This window comes from Papilio polytes, unplaced genomic scaffold (assembly GCF_000836215.1).
Source record: "Papilio polytes unplaced genomic scaffold, Ppol_1.0 DF824102.1, whole genome shotgun sequence".
NCBI classification, from domain to species: domain Eukaryota; kingdom Metazoa; phylum Arthropoda; class Insecta; order Lepidoptera; family Papilionidae; genus Papilio; species Papilio polytes.
Genome location: NW_013525102.1, coordinates 5,402,686 through 5,422,761, shown reverse-complemented (window position 1 = coordinate 5,422,761; position 20,076 = coordinate 5,402,686). Strand labels below are relative to the sequence as shown.

The following is a 20,076-nucleotide window of genomic DNA, read 5'->3' as shown; positions in this document are numbered from 1 at the left end:
AAATGTTTTTTCTTGATTATAAATTGGTCCAGTATGTATAACAAGTATTATTTCAACTGACCAAAACTTAATCCTATATATATTCACGTTTTTCTCGTAGGCATTAAAGTAATTAAATAATGTAATATCTATTTATCTTAAGAATCATTACATTTATTAAGAGTCGCTCTAATGTTGAACACTTTAAAAAAGTACCTATGTACCCAAGTCCTAAAATACTCCAATTACTAACTGGTTGATTGTGTTTAATAACATCAACTAACTACGTCAGATGAAGAACAATTGTAAAGTAAAATATACTAGAAACAAAAAACACTTACTTTTGACGCTTCATTAAGAAACAAATATTTCTTAATCTTTCGATACTTATCTTCATAATTTATTCGCAGGTGGAATGCTCAGGGAACGGTGTCTGTGGTCCTTGTGACGTTTGTCAATGTTACACCGACCGTCCGGGCTCCAAGTACTTTGACAAAGAAAACTACTGCGCCGACATCTGCATGACCACAAACGACTGCGACGAATGCCTCAGCAATCCAGGGAACGGAAAATGCCCAGACTGTCACTTCCCTCTCACCAAGATGAGGTACAATGAGACACTGCTGAGGGAAAAGGACAGCCAGAACAGGAACATCTGGATTAATTGCAACGGAACAGTCGACAACTGCCCCATAGAATATGTCGCCAAGAAAGATGATAATGGCGACGTGTTTGTTATGGTCATCAAGTTGTGCGATGTTACCAACGAAGCGTCAGTTGCGGGTGGCACCAATGGTAAGCATTTGAGACAAATTTTCTCTAAACTTTAACCGATATTAGCTGTTCCCGTGCGGCTTCATCCGCATGAAATTAAATAAATTTTATTTTATTGTTTACTTTTGTGAAATGTCAATATATAAATGCATAAATGACAACTTTGCTTCCTTGATGTTGGCAGCTTGTAGTTTATGGTCCTTTTCTCACGCGAAGTTTTTTTCCGATTTATTTGCCACTTATGTTTAATGGCGTGAAAATATATAGCCTAAAGCGTGTCGTAAGTGTAGGGCTTTTTATTAAAGAAAAACTTATTCTCAAATATGCTGTGATTGCTGTCATCGTACGCCACAAAGTAGTGTGTGTTTACGCTTTATTATATTAGTATAGATATGTGGCTCGTTTTAAATGTTCTTCGTTCACCAAACATTTACATATTCAAATTTAAACAGGTGCAACTTATAAGATCGCTGTTGACGCATTCTGTAAATACAGACGACAGATGGATACTGTCACATTGCTTATTCCTTATCGACCCTAAAGGAATACTGCATATCTATGTGCATTCGTGTCCTGATATTTTAATTATCTTGTTTGTTGTTCGACATAACAAGTTTGTTAATATTTCGTGTCAGTTTCCGAGTTCGTGAGTAACAATATATCATTATCCTCGGTGGACGCGCGGCCGCTCCGGACGGATACTTCGCCTTAGATAAGTCGTATTGTCCCACGTAATATGGTCGTATGCATTCAACCACTTTGTTTGAAAGCGAGAGTATCTATTGTATTTATTGGATAAATGTATTGTTACACACAACTAGTTGTTTATTCCAATATACCTGATGAAATGTGTATAAATAGTCAACTTTATTATGTTTCATCCATAATAAGCATTCTTAGTTCTCTAACATTTAGTAAAGCGTCTATTAGCGTGATTTTAATATACTCTTCATTTTTTATAAATCAACTAGTTTTTCCCCTGACTTTGTCTACGTGAAATTTCACTCAGCGATAAAGTAACACAGTAGTTTTTGAGATTCCAATACGAAAATACAATTCTTTCCCTATTATAATCTTAGCCTATGCTAAGATTATAATAGGGACATATCTATATATGACATCATCATTAGATAGATAATCATAGTTACACCGAACACAACCTAATAAAGAGCTGTTCAATAGGAGATGAAGATTAGATTACCTATAACATTAGAGTGTAACCGATGTTGTATCAACAGTGACGATCCCCGTGGTGCTGACGGTGCTGCTGCTGGCGGCGGCTGCGGCGGCCACCGCCGGCTACCTGGTGTGGAGGAACCGGCCGCCCGCGCTGCCGCTCGCCGACACACAGTACCAGAACATCGGCGCCGAAGACTGCGTCGGCTCCAACCCGCTCTACATACCGCCCACCTCTTATTATAATAATCCTACGTACGGAAAAAACTAGTCAGGTAAATGGTTTCTATTTTATCATAACTTAGAGATCCATTAGTGTTAGGTTCCAAGTTTCAACGGAGTAAAACTCAAGTTACGTAGTTCAGAAATGTATGTGAAGAATTTTGCCAACCAAAATACTAACGAATGGTTAAACGTTTCTGGGGAACTGGACATTACAAAATTAGATTAAAATTCAGTTGTGCTCAAAGACATTTAAGAAACATACAGACTAGACTTAGGGAACAACATTTTTCGGTAACTTCTTTGTACGATAACATCTCAATGTGTTGTTAGTGTTTGAATTATAACTACTGGACTCCAGTGGCGCTAGTGAAATTATGTGAAAAATGTTTTCTTCCACTGTATATTTTTGGTTCTACTAATTCAATGTCTTAACTGATTCCGACGAGAGATGTCCGATTCATATGCAATTATGGAACAATGTTGAGGTAAAATTCAATTAAATTGTTTTTACTAGTTATATCAGAAAAATGTTACTGATTTTTATATCGTCAATGTTGAAAGTGGAGATATAGATGTTTTTTAATACACATTTGCAAATGACGAAACGACATAAATTGATGAATTGATAGAATATTTGTTATTGCGTATCTGCGGAGAGATTTACCAACATCGTAAATAGCTCAAAAACTGGTTTGATAGTAAAACCGTAATAAATGGTAGCAATTTACTAGAGCGCCGTAAGTAAACAGGTGAGAGGTGCATTTACATTCACGTTGACTGCAAAATATCAGTTTCTGATAATTCCAACAAGAAACAATATAATTCCCAACTATCTATGAAAACAAACGTTGAGGACTTGTAGTTGATTGTATCTTCTTAAAACCGCGTGAAATTAAAAAAATAACAGGCTGTGTTACTCGCAGATAAATTACCTTTCTAACGGTGAAAGAATTTTTAAAATCGGCTCAGTAGTTTATGAGTTACAGTCAATACATATAAAAATAGAGAAACAAATTTCTCCTCTCTATAACATTAGTATCGATTAATAATTTATAATAACTAGTAGTACATAATTAACAATAGTAACAGCTTTATATGTCATAAAAATATTGTCCTATATTCGCATAAAAAAAATGATATTTAAACCGTCCAAAGTGCATTCATCGAGATAAAAAGCGAAGGCAAGGACGGAACAGTCGCGTTATTGCGGTCGATTTGTAACGAAACCGCGGCACCGTTCACTGTCCACTGCGAGCAGGACTACGTGACTTGCATCACAGGCAACACGCGATGGCACCTAGCAGCATATTTAAATTTTAGTAAAGCCATTATAATTAGGGTGTGTAATTTAAAAGTATGTTTATTTAAACATGAAAAACAAGTTACTTTAAGCGTTGCACCTGTTCTAAGTAAAATTTTGTACAGGTATAAGTAACTACTTAATTTTTATTTTGTATACCCACATGATCCTATGTCACTGACATTGTTTACTTTTTTGGCTTTTCAATAATCTTTTTTATAAATTTTTCTCTATATTTATTTGCAGTCAGATATTAAACGAACGTAGTTCACAATATATCGGTGACATGACCAGTCTTTTATTTGACACGATGTTTTGGCTATTCGGACATTGTGATAACATTGGGCCCCTGATGTCACACGCACCGTATATGTCCGGTTATGAAACTATAACACAATCGTACGTGACTATTGTTTTGGAAAATTAACAACAGACTACGCAGTTACACTGAACTCAAGTGTTTTACACGATTCCTCAAATGCCTATATAATTTTATTAATAAAACTTTAAAGGAAAACTCGATGTGTTAAAGAGTTTTGTATCTTCTTCTAACCATAAATAGTTTATAGTTTCTTTAACTCTTAATACATAAACACATTCATTAATTATAAAGTCAATAAGGTATCTCACACCAGTAAACATTCAATATGAAATAGTATGTGTCCGGGAAAATAATTGCAGTGACTCATCTTCACACTTAGAACTTGCTTGACAAACAATATTCCTTCAAATTGTGCTTTGAAACTATTATAGTAAAGAAAGAATAGTCAATACATCAAAACAATCAAACAACCTACAATATTAATTACGAAAATATGCTTCATATAACTGTGTTATGAGGGATTATGATGTGAATCTCGTCTCTATTATTTTCGTTTAATTTTGAATATTGAAAATTAAATCGTCTCTTTAGAAATCTTACGCATAGTGATTTAACTATAATTTTAACATTCAATACAATAGTCTCGTAATATATTGTTCAAACTTGTAACTGAATTTAAATTCACCAACATTAATTATAAAATCAAACGAACGAATAAATCTTATTGAAAGCGACGCCCACGTCGCGTCTCCGTGATATATCCTCGATACTACGTACTATGCAAATTACTCGTGTACTATTCAAATTAATACTTTCTATAGAAAGTAAACTATTGGCTAATACTAACATTCATCAAGGTTTATTCATTACGAGGTAGACAGTCCAAAATATTTTAAAATAAACTAAGTACAAGGTTTGTAAAATTAAACAAGATAACGGTTCATTAATAAATGGAACATACATTTTATTTGGCTTATCTATAAATTAATATTGTTTATATTGTAGAACTAGAGTAAGTAGAAAGGGTTTTCTTTAAATTTAGATTATAAAGTGCTGAAGGAATGGCCTCTGGACAATATTAATATAATGTGCTTTTGAGTTAGAATTCATCATTTTAATGTTTAACAGTTAAAGTTGTAACTTAAATACTAAGAATAGTTTATTGGAAGCTAAGTTATTTCGCATTACGACAGCCAGAGCTTATCAGAGAGTGACGTTGCCGCACTCATTGCGAACTTAATTGATTTATAATGTGCGATAAATTACACTTATTATTCATTTTAATACCTCCCTATTGTTAGCGTATTTAAATAACAAGTTAGAACTATAAATCTGACCAGATTTAGAAGTACAATTCCAAAAAGAGACTAATAAAGGATATGTTTTCAAAATAAAGAACAAAATAACAGCTGTGTCTTCTATACAATATAAACCAACAACTTCGTTAGTATTCAGTAGAGAAATGGACCACAAGGTCGGATTATTTGTACAGATCCGGACTAAATAAAACAACAGTTGTTTGGCGGAGCGAACGTCAGCTTGAAAGTACTCGAATGCGTCCTGTAGAGGTCGTTGCTCGCCGACGAATACTTGACCTTATCTTCTTAGTGAGTGGTTTTTTTTGTACACAATAATGTATGGATTAACGGCCATCGATCATTATCCGTTATACATATGCGATTGGACGATATGACTACTCTAGAACTTCCAACATTAATGTAATATCCTACGCTCTTTAGTATCATATTTTGGTATTCAAAAATTGTCATTTTTTAGGTTCCTATTAGCGTTGCAAAACATAACCTCTGATTTCATCTTCTATTTCTATCTTAGAGATATAGATTGACCTCTTATAAGAGAGATATATTTCTGGACCTGTCATTCATCTCAATAGTCCATATTTAGAGTTGTACAAATCAGGAAGCGTGATATAATACGATGCTAGTACACGTTTATTTAAAAATTCTACCTATTTATCAATACATAACGCATAAACCGACTCAATTTTCATGGTAAACTGTGTGTTTATTTTATTGCTATCTCTGATTAACCTTTAAATACGAATAAACATTTTCAACGAATTAAATTGATATACTACTTCTATATGACTTCATCCGGAGGGGAAGAGATATCGTCTAGTATAATTTGTTATTGTGTCTTAACCAATGTTTAGGGAACGTAACGGGAAGTAATTTAAACGTCACTAGTCTCAGAAATAATTTACGCAAGGATAAACGAACAGAATTTCCTTAGCAACAAGGGTTAATCACGCTGAGGGATTTCTTTCAATAGACCAAGATATTGATAGCGTCGCTCTGTCGCCGAAAGAAATGAAATCCATTATTACCTTTAGGCCCCATTCGTACGAACGTAATTATAACGCGCTTTAATCTTGTACTAATGACGAAATTGAAACCTCCCGTCACTTGATGCATATCTGATGATCTCTTTTTATTGTGGTGTCACCAAATAGTTAGAACTGGTAGATCGAATATTCACCATTCTAATCTAAGAAGCTGCCCTAACTAAGCTTCTACATCGCTGAGTCACATCGTCACTATACCTGACGTAGAGTCCTTCATAACGCGATTTAATTATTTAAATTTTATCGGATATTTCCTTATTTATAACATTAATAGTCAACTTTGTATTCAATTTGTCAAACAAAGAGCTTTAGATGAAGTCCAGTTTAACTGAACTGTAATAACATTGACGTAGACAATGACGTTTATTATTGACAGCGGACGATAATGGTGGAGTTCACACAATTGTATGAGTGACGCGTTTCATCAATTTACCAAACAAAGGCAACAAAGTTAACGGTCTTCCTAAATACGCAATTATGCGATTAAACAAAACACAGCTGTATGCACATTTACATAACAAATGATTAGAGTGGTCCATTGGAGATGGATTCAAAAAGTTTTAATTTAATTAACAATGTCCCCCTAAACTTGGCGACTTAAGCTTCGTAATTGGCAACATTAATAAATTGTCAAGACAACTTGCTATCAATTAGAAATCCCTTTCTACTAACATTTAAATACTTGTATCTTGTTAACGATCTTCATTAACTGTAATGTCGTGTTACCAGTATGCACTTTCTTTATCTTGTACGGTTTTTATACTCAAGTAACAAGCATATTGCACATTTGATAGTTATGTGGTACTACGCAGTAAGATGGAGTGCCTCATATATTAACTGTATTGCAAATCAGTTTCAGAAATGAGATTATTGACCACACATGTAGAGTAATAAAATTTTAATAGAAACATTTTAATTCGAGCTGGATGATGGACATCCATAGTCATATATAAGATCTATATCTATACTAATTTGTATTATTGTACGTATTGAAATAACTCAAAAAGTACTGGGCAGATTTTTAAAATTCTCTCACCATTAGATAGGTAATTTATTTGTGTGTAATATAAGCCATATTATTTTCACGCGGATGAAGTCGCAGGCAACAGCTAGTTTTTTATAATTGCCTAAAATTTAATTTGAATGAAATGCAGAAAATTATGGAATAACAGTGTCATTTGTTTCAAAACAGAGTGCCTAAAAATATAAAAGATAAACTCTTCAAATTACACGTTTGACATTTCTCTTGTTTAAAAACTGGCATGTGAATAAAAGTGACATTGGTTAATCAACTGTAAACATTATTATTGCCAATTGAACAGAAACGGTGAATTTTATTTGATGTTGGTGCTTAATGAAATGTCAAGGCTGGAATTATCTATGCGTCGGTCTGTAGGACTGTACTATACTGGGAACGATGGCTTCCTAAATTAACCAATGTCATGCGAAGGTACCTTAGTTTATATTAACTCATTCAATTACTACGTCCGTGTGAAATTTTAAAAAATAAGCTTACTCACTGATTACGTAGCTTTTTAACGGTAAAAGAATTATTGAAATCGGCCCAATAGTTTTCGACTCATTTCAATACATACAAAAATCCTAAAATACAAATCTTTCTTCTTTATAACATTAGATTGTAGTTTTATAATTAAATAGATAGTTCTTGTATCCAATATTATAAAAATCTGAATCACTAAGATTCACTTTTAATTATATTCAATCCATTTGAAATTATTAACAGCCTCGTAATCTAATTGAACTGCAATCTAACATACAATAGCTATAAATTCAAAATAACGAGATCCATATTGAGATGACAGTTATCAAAGGCGGTGCCTCATAAGCCCCAACAATGCACAAGTCATTAAAATTTCTAGACGCCGACGCCTACGTGAGACATAGCTTATGTGGAGTTGTAGAATTTTCCTCTAAGTACCTTACGAAGGTAATAAATAATAGTAGATTATAAACTTTCGAATGTTATGGAATCATTTATTAATCAATATTTAGTTATTCTTAAATTTTTCGGTAATTAAGGAAGCCTTTAAATCTAGATTTTAGACTTTACGTAAATTAATTGATGTATATAACGGTAGTGAGTGTTATTTTTTGGTACTTTCAGTCGCATTACAATCCTAGAGACATAGTAAACGTGTTGTTTCAAGAAAAATTCCATTAAACTAAATAGTTTCTCCATTTCCGATAAGAATTAGTCACAAGTCGACGAACGGATGAATGTTTTATTTGTTATAGTAAAACCATGAACTCAGTGTTCTAAATTATTTTAATTCCAATAAATCATAACCACAAAGCTTAACTACTTCCACAATACATATAGTATCAAGAAAAACAGGAAAACCTGACACTATTCATAATATTAATTTGAATTTAACTGCACTCTGTCTTAACCGAAAAGAAAATCGGCGTAGTTATATTTTTTATTTTTTAATACCAAGCAATGCCGGCAGAGGTCGCTAGTGTATTTACCGCAGATGGTTCACAGATAAGGATATAAGAAATTGCCAACGTTCGTCATAAACTTGGCGAGAAATCTGAGCATTTATTCCTTTTTGAGTCATAAGTTGTCCTTGCAGATTTCCTTAATGAAAAGGCAAGTGATATAAATAAACAAAGAAGTTGATGTAAATAGTTATATTAACGAAAAGTGTATTTTAAGTACTGTTTCTATGAAGCTTTTATATTAATAGAAAATTTATATCTAGGATAATGAATGAAATTTTAAATCATTCGCCGCTTTTAGATTAAATTAAATATTTTGAAATAAATGAACTATAAAATACATAATTTGAATAAAATTATTAAAAATAAAAATAGAAGGATTTACTTCTATTACCGATATATCGTTATTTTTAAAGACATAACATTTTAATAAACAACCACATTACAAAATTCATTACTGACAATGCGGTATTTAATTATGTATGTATGTATAATATGTACGCAATTGTACAGCTCTAAGTACATATAAGGAAAAAATACGAAGTATGTAAAGGGCCATTAATAACTTAAGTATAACGAGAATACCATGTATTTAACTTAGAGCAGAATTAAATGTCATAAAGGAACTTATTATGCCAATAGATAAATGTTGCGCAGATTTTAATACATTTTTGATCAAACTTAGTTATAAATATTTAAGTAACTTAGTTCCGTAATTCATCATATTATAAAGAGAGAGTGATAAAGATTTGTATTTTTGTTGTATAGAAATAACTCAAAAACTACTGAGCTGATTTTAAACTTACTAGATTGTAAAGCTACGTAACCACTGAATAACAAAGGATACCTTTTTCTTAAATTCTACGTAGTCGAACTACGAGTAGTATTTTATATTGTAGCTATATGTAGCTATAGAGCTTGGTATATTTAAATAGTAACAAAGTTTTAGGTTATACGAAGTCGTATCAGTTACGCGAGCGCGCTGCCGCGGCCGGCAGCAAGCGATAAGAGGTCACGACTCCGCAGGATGTCTTGTCCACGCATAAAGGACTTGTTTGTCCCTCTGATGGATCGTATGCGTTACATGAACGCATAGCCAACAAAGTAATAAGGATGTCCAGTATACGTACCCTCTTATGAATATTAACACCAGATAATATTGATGACATTGCCCAGTAAATATTGGTTGTTTAATGGAACGAGTTCGTATTTTACGATAGGCGTCCTAAGAATGGATCTGTTGATTGTTGCTATCTCTAGTAAACATTGAACGGCACTAATCATAAAATGTAAGCTCTGGCTGTTCTGAATAATCTTTTACTAATTACTATTATTGCTTGTGAAGAATTTATGGACAAAGTCTCATCAGATATTAACCGCCTGACAACTTCTGCATTAATAGTTAAAGAGAGAAGTTTCTAAAGGTAATAAAAACGTGTTATGCTGGAAACATACATTTGTAATGAGAGTTTTTAAAGAAAACGATAGGTATTTCATGTGCGGGATCGATTCAATTACACTTAATTTAACTCCTTCGATATACATCCTGTTGTGATGTACGTCGAGACATCAATTAGTTTTTAATCGAATTTTAATTATCTAATTTGTACAGACTTTAGCTCATCTTTTCAAAGAAACTTAGTGTTGTTTCGTCGAATTTACTTATTAGTAAACATCTGTTTTGTATCTTATGTAGCTAATGAATTCGTCACCTCACTAAGTAGATGTACAAACGGTAAAAACTATTCGATATAAAATTTGTGACCGTGTTCGCTGACTCAGAGTCCCGCGTCACAAAAATCCACAATGACTCAGACAGCTGCTCGCTTCTCTCGCATTTAACAAGTTCTTTATTTGTTCGCAGAATGAAAATAATGGTATCGAAGATGAGAAAACGAAAAAAGACCCTTTTGATTATCGACAGTCGGAACTCCGCTGACGTATCTCATTCCAGCCGCCTGTTTAACACATGATGAAGAAATTGCGCACATCCGGTGTTCCAGTCGCAAATTGTAGACTATGTTTTACATATAATAGGCACTGCTAGGTATTAGAGTGTTTATGTAATACCTCTGTGATATTTAAGATGATTAAGTAATGTATAAGGTCGAATGATTCACGCTATGCCACTTGTTTTCTATTAGTAATCTCGATGTACACCACACACTAAGTTGTAAGTTAAATATGTATGACGCACACTTTGTATGCGCTTGAACCTAGTATCGTATATATTAGTTAGTTTGTCCAAATTCTTAATTATTAAAGAACACAATCATAATAACAGTAATTATCAGCCTGGTTTTGATATCGTTTTTTGATCTCTTTACCAATAATGGTTGAAAAAATAAGTACCCATTTAAGTGATTAGCAGCGTCGTAGAAAATAACAATCATTAAATGACCTCCAAATGTAATATTGAATACGTAAATGTAGCTTAGCTTATTGCAAAACTATAGTTATGTTCTTGATGTATTGTGTGTCTCCACTGCCGATACATGTACAAAAACATGTAATCTTTTTCTTTTTGACATAGAGATTGATATGTTTTATCAACACACGGTTATAACGCTATAATGTAACGGTTATGAAATATAACGCAAAAGCTATAACGTTATAATTTGTACGTTAGATTTTTGTCGTATTAAACATTTGTAGGAAATAGATTTAGTTAAGTATTTGATAAGTAATGCAAATGCCAGCTTTTGATATTACTTAAAGTATAAAAGATGATCGCGCGAAAGACGAATAAGAATACAAATTATGATGACTAAGTTCATAAAAGATGTTAACTAAGAAAGTAGGATGTTGCAGTGATTTATCGCCGACTGCGTGTAAATATTTTGAATGTAGGGTTGTCAACTTTCAAAAAAAACCACGATCAATTCTTTCTTGAGTTAAAAACCTGACCGTGCAAAACCAAAGAGTTGGCAGCCCTATATGTAGCGTAGGTGTTGTGGCTCCGTGTGTCAGATCAACGAAACTGACTAACGGGTTTAAAATCCCTCACAGACTCTTCAGAATTCCATATTAATAATTCGAATTCGAGGCTTACGTTAAACTTTACCATTCCATTGTTTGTTTGATAAATTGGAAATTGTTTTTTATATTTTTTTCCATCGTAACTTTCATTCTTATTGTTTGCTCAATGTTTTACAAAATTAGTTCCTACATCTTTTGTGAAATTGAACCAAAGGATTTTTGGAAAGCTTACTTACCTATACAAATTTAGAAAGTTCAAAAATATTTTAATTTTAAAGCATAATTATTGTAATTGATCACATATACAAAGGTGTAACATTGAATTTGATGAGTATAAAAGCAAATACAATTGTCTTATTTTTTGTTTTTTTTCAATGCATAGTTTGAAAAAAAAGTGGACTGAAGCGTATATGCTTTTTTACTCCCCATTTGTATCACTCATCCTATTTCAGGAAAATTATAATTAGATAAGTAGTATTTTGTATATAAATGTAAAATAAGTATTTTCTAGGCTATGATGCGTTGTACTTGATAGCCTTATGCTGTGTAAATATATTTAATGTTCATTATGTTTATTGAGTAGCATTATTTTTAATACATGGTGATAACTAAAGTTCATGGTCTAACGGACTTACTCAGAGTTGGTTAAGTTCTCCTTAATGTAGATTTTCTATGAGATACCTCGGCCATCTTTAATCTCATCTCAATTCCCCGTTAGTAGACAAAGTCCTCGATTGACTATTAAGGACTATGAGTACAGAAATACTCCTTAGGTCTTCTTCTTGTATTTATTAACATCACATTATTTATTCAATTTCTATTAACATTTGTATGTATTCAAGAGTAACATTCTAATTCAAATCTAACAATGAATTCCTAATCATTTTTTACGTAAACAGTTTTTATATATTTTGTAAATTTGTAATAAAATGTGTAATTATAACCTAGTCAATAAAATGAAAAACGTTAAAAAAACTGTTTTATTTTACATACCTTATGCCTATGCGTTCTTTTAGGCTATGCTCTACACCTATACCAAATTTCATCGAGTTCGTTCAGCAATTTTGGCTACAAACTATCCATCCTTATAAACTTACGCATTTATAATAAGATTTAATTAATACCGGGCATAGACAGACTTATTCTGACTGAAAATTCTGTAGAAGTGAATTTTTAAAATCGTTATCCTAATTATGTGGCAAAAGTTTAAAATTAGTGGTACAAATTGCCGTTTATCCTTTATTCGATAGTGTCTGAATTTTGAAAAATCGGCTGTACTTGTTTAGATAAAAATACGTAAGATTTTGATTTGCGTGTTGGCAACATTGATTTTTTTTTAAGAAGATTAGGCATAAAATATACTTACTGTTTAACTCTAACATCTTCAACAGTAATACTTGTTTGGTTTAAATAAAACAAATAAGTCCAAAATTAAATAACTTCTTTTATTTCAGAGTCAAATTTGTTTACTACATAAACGTGTTAGAATGACGGACGCCGTAGCATTAATTGACCATCGCACTAATGGTGCACGTCGCCGGTTACTTAGGGTAGTTTAACTGTTACTCGGACGTAATTACTTAAGCAGTCCTTTAGTGTTTTTAATACTCTACACTAAGGGACTCCTCGAGTACTTAACTCATGAGTGTAAGTTATTCACGGACAATACTTCGTTTTAAAATAATTGCGTTACTACAAAGTGTACGTGATTTTGCAGAGGAGTGCACGTATCGCTTGCGTCAGATAGCGGTAAGCATTCTAGGAATTAAATTTCAACAGATGGTCGCCAATTCATTTCACACTGTCAGAATAAACTATAAACTCTTGTCTAAAGACTTTAAAATAGAAGCCTTAATTAGTTTAACTATCTAAAAAAGGTTTGAATTACTTACAGTTATATAATTTCATGGGACAAACATAAAGACTGAATTATTCTCTTCTATTTCTTGTTTATGGCTCTCCCTCGCCGAAATGGGCCAGTGTCAAGTGTTTCACTGAATTATATGAAAATGAATTTAAACTTCATGTAATAATTTTTATTTTAAATACAACTTTGAGCTCACTAATTGTGAAGAAGTGTCTGTTATTTGCTGTTTGGACAGAAATATCTAAAAAACTGCGAGCTCTGTAATAAATTTGGCGATTCCGTAATGCCACCGCTATCCGGCGCCGTCTGTTGGCGACATATGGCTCGCTGCTTGCTCCTTTTGCACGCGATTTATTTATATCTGTGCAATGGTTCGCAAAGTCTGTTGTAACTTGGTTATAAATATTACAATATAACGTACATAGTCGTTAAGGTTCTACCACAATGTTTGTCAAAATAAGGAACTTTTCAGGAGAGAGAAAAAATTGCATAATTTATTAAGACACTATTAGTAAAAATACTGTGTTACATTTAATCTAGAATACGTCTTCCGATTCTTTAACGAATGGCATTAAAACGTCAAAATAGCCGAAAATTGACTTACGTGGTGTTAGAACTCCGAAGAAATATGACGAATAAGTACCGACGACGTTCCCGAACATTCCGCAAATTCGAAGGTAACAACTAGTTTCCGTGTCTCCGCTACGTACCAATGCCACAAACATCTAATTTAATCAATAATCAACAATTATCGCCACCTCTAACACTACACGCTCTTACCATAATATAATACCCATCAAGTGGAAAAATATTTTTTTGATTTTCCATCGAAATCAACGAACTAAACGATTACAAGGCAAACGCGACGCAAACCGGGAGCGGAACCCATAGCGAGACAGCGCTCGGAGTCAGGGCGGGGGAAATCTTTTTTTTTTAAATCATTTAACCCTTAAATGCGTATTTTCCAAATCTTTCGAAAAAAATATGTAATTCAAGATCGACTAATGAAAAAATAATAAAAAAAATCTAGCATTTAAGAGTTAAAATCCCCCGCCCCGGCTTCGATCGCAATCTCTACTTACAAACTATGCATCAAAGGCATTTAGTGAACTTGCCTACCTTAGGATTAGAATAGAAATTCTGAGAACTACAAACTAGGTTATGAACAAAATGGGCTCCGCGGCCGGAGCGCGGCGCACGCCGACACACCAGACTGCTGGAAACTAGACAAATAACATCTTCTAAGACTGTTTAAATAAGAAATAATCTTAAAACATACAATAAAATTTAAAAAAAAAGAGAAAAAAAGTAGATATAGTGATTTTTTTAGCAAAATTTAATTAATTTATGACATCTAGTTTTTGTATTTCAAAAATCGTTATTGCTTTTCGGTGTATTTAAGATAAATTCAATTTAAGTAAAAAAAAAATGTTTCTATGTCAGTTTCCACGCAGCGTGGTGTCGCCGACGTACGTAAGAACACTTTAAACAGCTTCCTTTATACTACACAATTTACATTTATATACGTTTACATTTTTACACAGCAATAATAATTGTTTTGTAGTCTTTATAAATACTCTATATATACCAAATTGCTAAATATTGTCGCATATTAAGCATTTTTTATTTATATGGACATAACATTCGCCCGCCAACCTTTCAACTCACGGGTTCATACCGAAATACACTAAAAAAAACTTTCAAAACTAAACTATGAAAAAAAAATTTATAACAACTCTGATGATCCACAGTAATGTATCGAAACATGTTATTTCAAATTCAACAAAACAAATATTCTATAAATGCCGACAATATTGTCTTTTCCGTGGAATGACACTAAAGAAACTCTACGATGTTTCATACATTTCTAATAAAAATTACAATTTTGGTATAATCTAACCGAGAATACAAAAAAGGCTTCAATTGCTTATTAAATCAATTTAATATGTGTAAAGAAATACCAAATTTTTACGCAATTACAGTTTTGTTATATTTCTGGTCAGATTTTTGATGAAAAACAGTTTAGTGAAATACAACAATAAGAAAAAACACTCAACGAACAAAAACTTTAAGATAAACAATCTTGTTTGATGAAATGTTGATTGAAAAAACATTATTTCCAACCGTTATTGGTTAATGTAAAAATCTATTGTGACATTTAAAGACAATTTTAGATAATTATGGCAAAATATTCACAAATATGTAAATAACAAAATAGATCAAACACCTTTACAAAATTGACAATTCGATGGCTCCTACGTAGACTATCATAAGTCACAATTTTGAGATTTACAACTTTGTTTTTTTTTAAATTAACTTGATTGGCACTATTTTTGCGTCAAGTTCAAAGTAATTTTAGGAAGAAAAACAGTAGATTTTGGTTATTGACAAGATAATTGATCACTATTAATTGTACAAATGTTTCAAAGTTTTGTTTTGCAAATTTCAAACTTATGATAATTCACGTAGGAGTCATCGGAAAACAGCCAATGACTGTCTTTCCAAGGAGTGAAAGAGACGACACTATTTATACGTGTTAAAGTAGTAACGGTGAGAACTAAAAACAGAGGGTCTATCACGAAAACAGTTGCGAGAACATATTCGTAACGTCATCGACAAAATTTAATACAAATATCGTTAACGTTACGAAATTGTTCACACAAATATTCGGAATACGTCCTTAAACTCGCAATAAAACTAAAGAAGACAAATTACGTTAGAAGTGACGCAGAGACTAAGTCTATGGTCAGGGTTTATTATATTGGTTCATGTATTATTCAATTATATTCATTATTATTTTAATTTATTAACGTTAAAACAACCTAAACCTTATTACTGTATATATTTTCTAACATAACGTATTACAAGTGCATTAATGACAGGTGTAAACGCGATGACGTCATACTACACAAGTGTCATGTTATCGTGCACGTGTAGTAGAAAATTCGGTAAATATTATTGAATAATACATGTACCAATTGTCGACATTTCAATACACAAAAAAAATTGATATTTACATAAATAATGCACAAAATATAAAATATTAAAAGACATAACCATCTTAAGTATTGTTACATTACACTATGGCATTGCAGGAGACTCGGCCGCGCCCTCGCGTGAGTTCACACTGTTCTTACACATGTACAGAAACATATCTCACAACAAAGAGAAAGAGATAGCAATGTTTTTGTCCACGTCCAGTTAAGTCACGGTAACATCACTGACACATTTATAAAAATATAGCATTTAGTCAATTTTAAACGAACGCAAAGAGAGTTACATTTCCACTGCACAACACTTCAAATATTGCTATCTCTTTTTTTCATAGAAAACTAAAAGGACGGCAATATTACGCGGAAACGTTTTAGCAGTGGAAACTGACAAGATAAGAAAAAATGTTTTATAAGTATTTGATTTTATAAAAAAGTGGTCAAACATTGGACAGTGCAAGAATTTATTTGTAATTTTCGATAAAAATACATAGAGATGTTATAAAATGTTGGTGTGTCGTAAGGTTTAGTTAACAGTTGTTATAACCACACTCGATGTTAACGAAACATCAGATCGGGCGTTCGTTTATATCTAATTTAAAGCCATGTAAGATATTATATATAGTTGGTGTTGCTATGCTAAGGTTTCCTCTAAGCCTAGTTTGTAGTATTAGTATGTCAGTCCGAGCGGGGCGGGGGCAGGGGCCGGGGCCGGAGCCGGGGCAGGAGCCGGGGCCGGGGGGCGGCTACAAGTTGCTGCCGGATATTATGTGTCCCTGGAAGAAATTTCGACTTATAGAACTCTTTTTAAAGAAATACTCAAAGACTACTGGATAGTTCTTAATTATTATAAAAGTAAGACCATATGGCAGCTATTTTACACCAAACAATGCGTAATCGGTAAATATACACAAAAAAAATATCAATCGAATTGAGAACCTCCTCCTATTTGAAGTCGGTTAGAACAAATTTTAATATTTGTATACGTAAAAATTCTATACTTTAATGCCCTGAAAGCCATTAGAGTGTGGTAGAAGTGGTAGCAGCAGCCTACCTACGTCATCCAGTGCTGCGAAGTGTTGTGTGTGGGCGTGGCGGGCTGGTGCGACTGCGTCGCCACCCGCTGCACCACCTGCACAACAAAACAAACATCAGTATAATAAAATAAAACAATAATTTATTGCTCCTCCTTATAAGATGTTCAAGCTTTTATACGCAATATCGTTTTTGAAATTCCATGCGGGAATGGAACAAAACTTCCAGCCAATAGCAGCGAAGTTCCAAGATTGCCATTGTAAGGGTAATTGTTTGCCAATAAAAAGACATTTGCATCATTTATGTATATGAATTTTGACATTGGATTAAATAAAAAATAATAAATTTACACTTAGGAACAAACTGAGTATAAGTATTAATATTAGTACAAATATTACTTATACTCAGTTTATTCTTAAATTTAACTTTATACCGCGTTTATTTAAAAGGCTGTAAAATTTTTATATCCTGCGGATGCAGCCGCAGAGAGACAGCTAATTTGAAATACATAATTCTTTCAAATTATACTCTGCACCTTTACCAAATTTCATTGAAATCCGTTCAGTTTAGGCAACAAATTCTAAGAAACATCCATCTAAACTTTCGCATTTATAATATTAGTAATATTAGTAAGATAGTATAGTATACCTGTTGCACGAAAGCGCGCGTGAGGTGCGGCGCGCTGCGCTCCGCCAGCTCGAAGGCGCGCCGCACCTCCTCCACCGCGCCCGCGCTGCCCGCGCCGTGCTTGCGGCTCAGCTGCGACACACCACCGCCACCACCATCATCATCATCATCATCATCACCATCATCATCATCATCATCGTCATCATCATCATCATCATCATCATCATCATCATCATCATCATCATCATCATTATCACCATCACATCACACACTCAACACGTCTCAGTATAACTTACATATTGGAAATTTGTAAATTTAAAAACCAAGGACAAGGAGACGCCCATTAAAATATTTTGGTAGTTGCAAATTGTTGGTAACATATAATTTAAATACAATAAAACAACTTTTACATTTACACCAAGGTCTGGGTTTTATCGCCAAAGATTAAAAAAAGAGTAGATATCTCGAGTAGAGAATGGTTGTATATTAAATATATACAACCATTCTCTACTATATATCTATAGAAGCATAAAATGACTACTTTCAAAGATTATTGTAGACTTTATTCAGTGCTATCAACTTAATATTATGTAATATTAAACTGAACAGTAAGTACCTCGTTAAGCAGCGGGTATATAAGCTGCTGCAGGTAGGCGTGTCGCCGCACCTTGCTCTCCTCGCTGCTCACCCCTCTGTGGTCGAGAGGGGATGCCTGAAGATACACAAGAGTATATCATAAACACATCTAAAATAGTTTTGTCATCGATTAAAAAAAACTATAAAAAATCCATAGACAATAAAACAACGTTAATCAAAAAACGCGACACATTTTTATATAACAAACATTGACTGAATTCTTAAATAACTTAAAGCCGAATACTGAAACGATATTAAAATATGGCCATGCTTCAACTCCAAATTCCGTTATAATATTTTGAAATTAAGTAATTATGATTCGTTTCAGTATTCAGCCATTAATAAGTGTTGTGATTACATTTAAATTGTATTATAGTTCTAATCATTTTGTCTTCGTTTTGATTACTTACGGCCTTGTTATTAACTATTCCATCGCGATTGGACGTCGTGTGTTCTTGCCTCTCTTTCCTGTCTTCTCTATCTCCCCTGTCTCTTTCTCTATCTTTTGTATTTCTTTGTTCTATGGACGTCTGCACTATCGGTGATTGTCGGCTCTGAAACGTATTAAAAAATAATTAATTAGATAAATTAAAAAAACAATTTAAGTTTTCAAACTTATGTAGCATGTTATATCATAACTTATGCAAGTTAAAAGAAATTATCATAAGAGAGTTTATTAACTATGTTCTTGATATGATACGATGATATAAGTGTGGACATTTATATTACCGGTAAAGGGAATCTAGAAAGAGATGGATGTATACATGAAAGTGAGTGGGACAAGGATAGATAGATATGTGAATACTCTTTGTAAAATAAGTGTATAATTACCGTATTATTGTCAGGGGTATTATTATTGAGTGTAGTGTGGTGCGCGAGGTCTGCCGGCGTCGCGTCCTCCCGTTCCCTCTCGCGTGCACTCAGAGAACCATTCTGCTTCACTGAAGGCGACGTAGGCGACGGCAGAACTGTAATACCTACTACAAATTAAAACTTGCTTAAATCCCTTAAAGAATATTAAAACCTGTTAGAATAATTTTATGGATCACTAAAAACATACACAAGCTTACATACTAAAAATGAAAAACAAAGTAATCTCCCAGCAACTTTGGATAGATCTTTTGTAATCAGATCTGTCCGTCGACGTACGACTCCGTGTACATTAAATTAAAAAAAAAAAGTAAGTAGTCTATGTGTTCTTCCAGATTACGCTTTACAATTATAGCAAATTTCATTGAAATCCTTGTAGCAGTTTAGGCTATAAACTCTAACAAACATGAATCTATTTAAACTTTCGCATTTGTTATTACTAGTCCGCCGTCCGTCCGCCCGCGACTC

At 33.1% G+C, this 20,076-nt stretch overlaps 2 protein-coding genes across 2 annotated transcripts in view; one reads left to right on the top strand and one right to left on the bottom strand.

The window, feature by feature from the left end:
- LOC106099835 (integrin beta-3-like) overlaps window positions 1-10,500 on the top strand; it is a 30,774-nt gene extending 20,274 nt beyond the window's left edge. Inside the window, exons 5-7 of the mRNA XM_013278506.1 lie at window positions 390-774; window positions 1,992-2,204; window positions 10,469-10,500. Coding sequence (XP_013133960.1) covers window positions 390-774; window positions 1,992-2,200 — 594 coding nt within the window. The 3' untranslated portion in view covers window positions 2,201-2,204; window positions 10,469-10,500. The remainder of the gene's footprint in view (window positions 1-389; window positions 775-1,991; window positions 2,205-10,468) is intronic.
- Window positions 10,501-13,007: 2,507 nt separating this feature from the next.
- Window positions 13,008-20,076, bottom strand: part of LOC106099473 (serine/threonine-protein kinase 26-like) — a 67,270-nt gene continuing 60,201 nt past the window's right edge. Inside the window, exons 7-12 of the mRNA XM_013278032.1 lie at window positions 19,570-19,715; window positions 19,149-19,292; window positions 18,719-18,814; window positions 18,124-18,234; window positions 17,495-17,572; window positions 13,008-17,216 (exon numbers count right to left, since the gene is read on the bottom strand). Of these exons, the coding sequence (XP_013133486.1) occupies window positions 17,495-17,572; window positions 18,124-18,234; window positions 18,719-18,814; window positions 19,149-19,292; window positions 19,570-19,715 (575 nt within the window). The 3' untranslated portion in view covers window positions 13,008-17,216. The remainder of the gene's footprint in view (window positions 17,217-17,494; window positions 17,573-18,123; window positions 18,235-18,718; window positions 18,815-19,148; window positions 19,293-19,569; window positions 19,716-20,076) is intronic.